Source organism: Loa loa (assembly GCF_000183805.2).
Source record: "Loa loa unplaced genomic scaffold supercont3.685, whole genome shotgun sequence".
Lineage (NCBI taxonomy): Eukaryota > Metazoa > Nematoda > Chromadorea > Rhabditida > Onchocercidae > Loa > Loa loa.
This window is the reverse complement of record NW_018108865.1, coordinates 16,917-19,188: the sequence shown is the minus strand read 5'-3', so window position 1 is coordinate 19,188 and position 2,272 is coordinate 16,917. Positions and strand designations below refer to the sequence as shown.

The 2,272-nt window shown below is 23.9% G+C and overlaps 1 protein-coding gene across 1 annotated transcript; it reads right to left on the bottom strand.

Moving 5' to 3' along the window:
• Window positions 1–85: 85 nt before the first annotated feature.
• Window positions 86–598, bottom strand: LOAG_14809 (hypothetical protein; the record flags this gene model as incomplete). Its single annotated transcript, XM_003150302.1, has 4 exons — window positions 86–97; window positions 123–204; window positions 303–430; window positions 506–598. Coding segments are annotated over 4 exons (315 nt in total), but the record flags the coding sequence as incomplete, so codon positions are not given.
• Between the last annotated feature and the right edge of the window lie 1,674 nt (window positions 599–2,272).

Below are 2,272 nucleotides of genomic sequence, written 5' to 3'. Positions count from 1 at the left end.
TATATATATATATATATATATATATATATATATATATATATATATATATATATATATTTGTCACATTTCATGTTAATTATTGAAATTAAAATGATACCTGAGTAATGGTTTTTTTGACAAACCTGATTATTGATGCTTCGAAATTTTGTTCGCTCATAACTGGTACCATCAACATTTTGGTTTTTCTGTGATACACTACGAATGCTATAATTAGACATAGCTAATTATTAATTTTTAAACTAAGTTTTCGGCCGTTATTTGAAATGAAGAAAAATTTGAATTCCTTGATAATACCATGTTACCTTCTCGGATTTTTTTCAAGAGTTGCATTAGGTAGCCATTGTAAGATAAGAGTAATTCCTAATGTATCATCACTTTGACATTGCAATGTCAAATATCCAGGAATATGCTGTATGGTATCATCGGTATCCTAAAAATTGTTAATATTGATTATTGTTTTGCATTGAAGTGATATAAATATAAAGGTACAAATTAAGCGTAATACCTGTTGGTCATTTTTACGAACATCATGAATGCAAACATTGTTTTTCGAATAAACGATATCACCATCTTGACCAATAAACGTATTATTTAGAACCTTAAAAAAAAAAAAAAAGAAACAGAAATTATAAATTTTAATTATAAAATTTTTCACTCATAAAATCCATTAATTTAATTAAATTTTAAAAATTTCGAGATATTAAAAAACAATGTATGGTTTTAATATAGATATTAAACATCAAGAAATTGAATAGATAATAATACAAAAGAAAAATTGCACGACAATTAATATTTATATAACTTTACTCCTTTCAATCAATTTTAATATTATATGGATATTATGTTGGTAGTAAACATCAATTATTATTTATAATTAAAAGTAAAGCTAAACATCATTTATTCTTTTTAAATAGATGTTGAGGCATTTGTTTAATATGGAAAATGATGTGCAAATGTTAAACATTTTTATAAATAAACAATATTAATTAATTGTAATTTTTGTGACACAATTCAACGAAAAGATTGTAAAATTTCTTAACTAATTTCAAAATTACGATTTTATGCATTTTTCTGTAAATTATATACTAATTTGGATAATAAATCATAATTGGATGAAATATTTGGACGAGAAACCTCGAATGCTATTCAGTGCTCCATGTGCTTTTCTGAGAAATTCACCTAGAGCTGGCATATTTGAATCCTATTCATAGCCATCTGTAAATCGCGGAATATCTGCAAAATAGCTGAGATCAACAGGAAAAAAAAGAAAAAAAAAAAATACAACATAATATGGAAAATATCCTACATTATAAATTTATGCAATATAAAATAATCTTTAAAACATTCACAACTACACAATTATAATTCACATTTGAAAGAAAATGGCAAAGCTATGTAAAGCATCCAATACTCCCAAGTGGTCTGTCTCCTCAATATTACTCTCATTGATATGGTGGAAAAAAAAAAAAAATCTATGAAAGATGAAGAAAATAAATAAAATAGCGTTGTTGAATTGAAATTTTGATTGACGATAAAATTGTTCGTTTGTAGCATTCAAAAAAAAGAATTTTTTGGAACATTATTTTACCAAACTTTCGATAAAGTTCAAAGATTGACGAAAAAATTTTATAAACAACTATTTAAAAAACTAGCAATTGAATCATTCATAAATTTGAAATTGTAAATTCAAAAATTGATAAAAACATGAAATTTAATTTCACGATTTTTTTCTTGAAGGAATAATTTTCTTATTTATTTTTCTTTTTTCAGGAAAGATTGGGAAGAAAGCGACGTTTTTTTCCTTTTTTCTTTTTTTTTTCGTTTAATTTCCTTCTTCCGCTTTTTTTTTCTAATATATATATAAAAAAACAAAAATAGAAATTAAAGGATGAAAAATTGGAGCATATCAATCGACACATAATACAACAATGATAACAAATACAATCGAAACATTCATGGGAATGCATTTTTCTGAAATCAATATTCAAAATAGATGGCAGTTATTTACATCATCTGTTTAATGAAGGGAAGAATGGGGAGAGAGAGAGAGAGAGAGAGATGCTGAAAGACATGCGGAAGCTAATATTGAAAATTTACTGAACGCTGTCAACTTTTCATTCCTATTTTTATTTACATTTTCAAAAAACGTTTCTATATTTTATTTTAAGTTATACGCATATCTGATTCAAAATTCCTACAATATAAATAATATAATGTAATATAATATAATATAATATAATATAATATAATATAATATAATAATAATAATAAT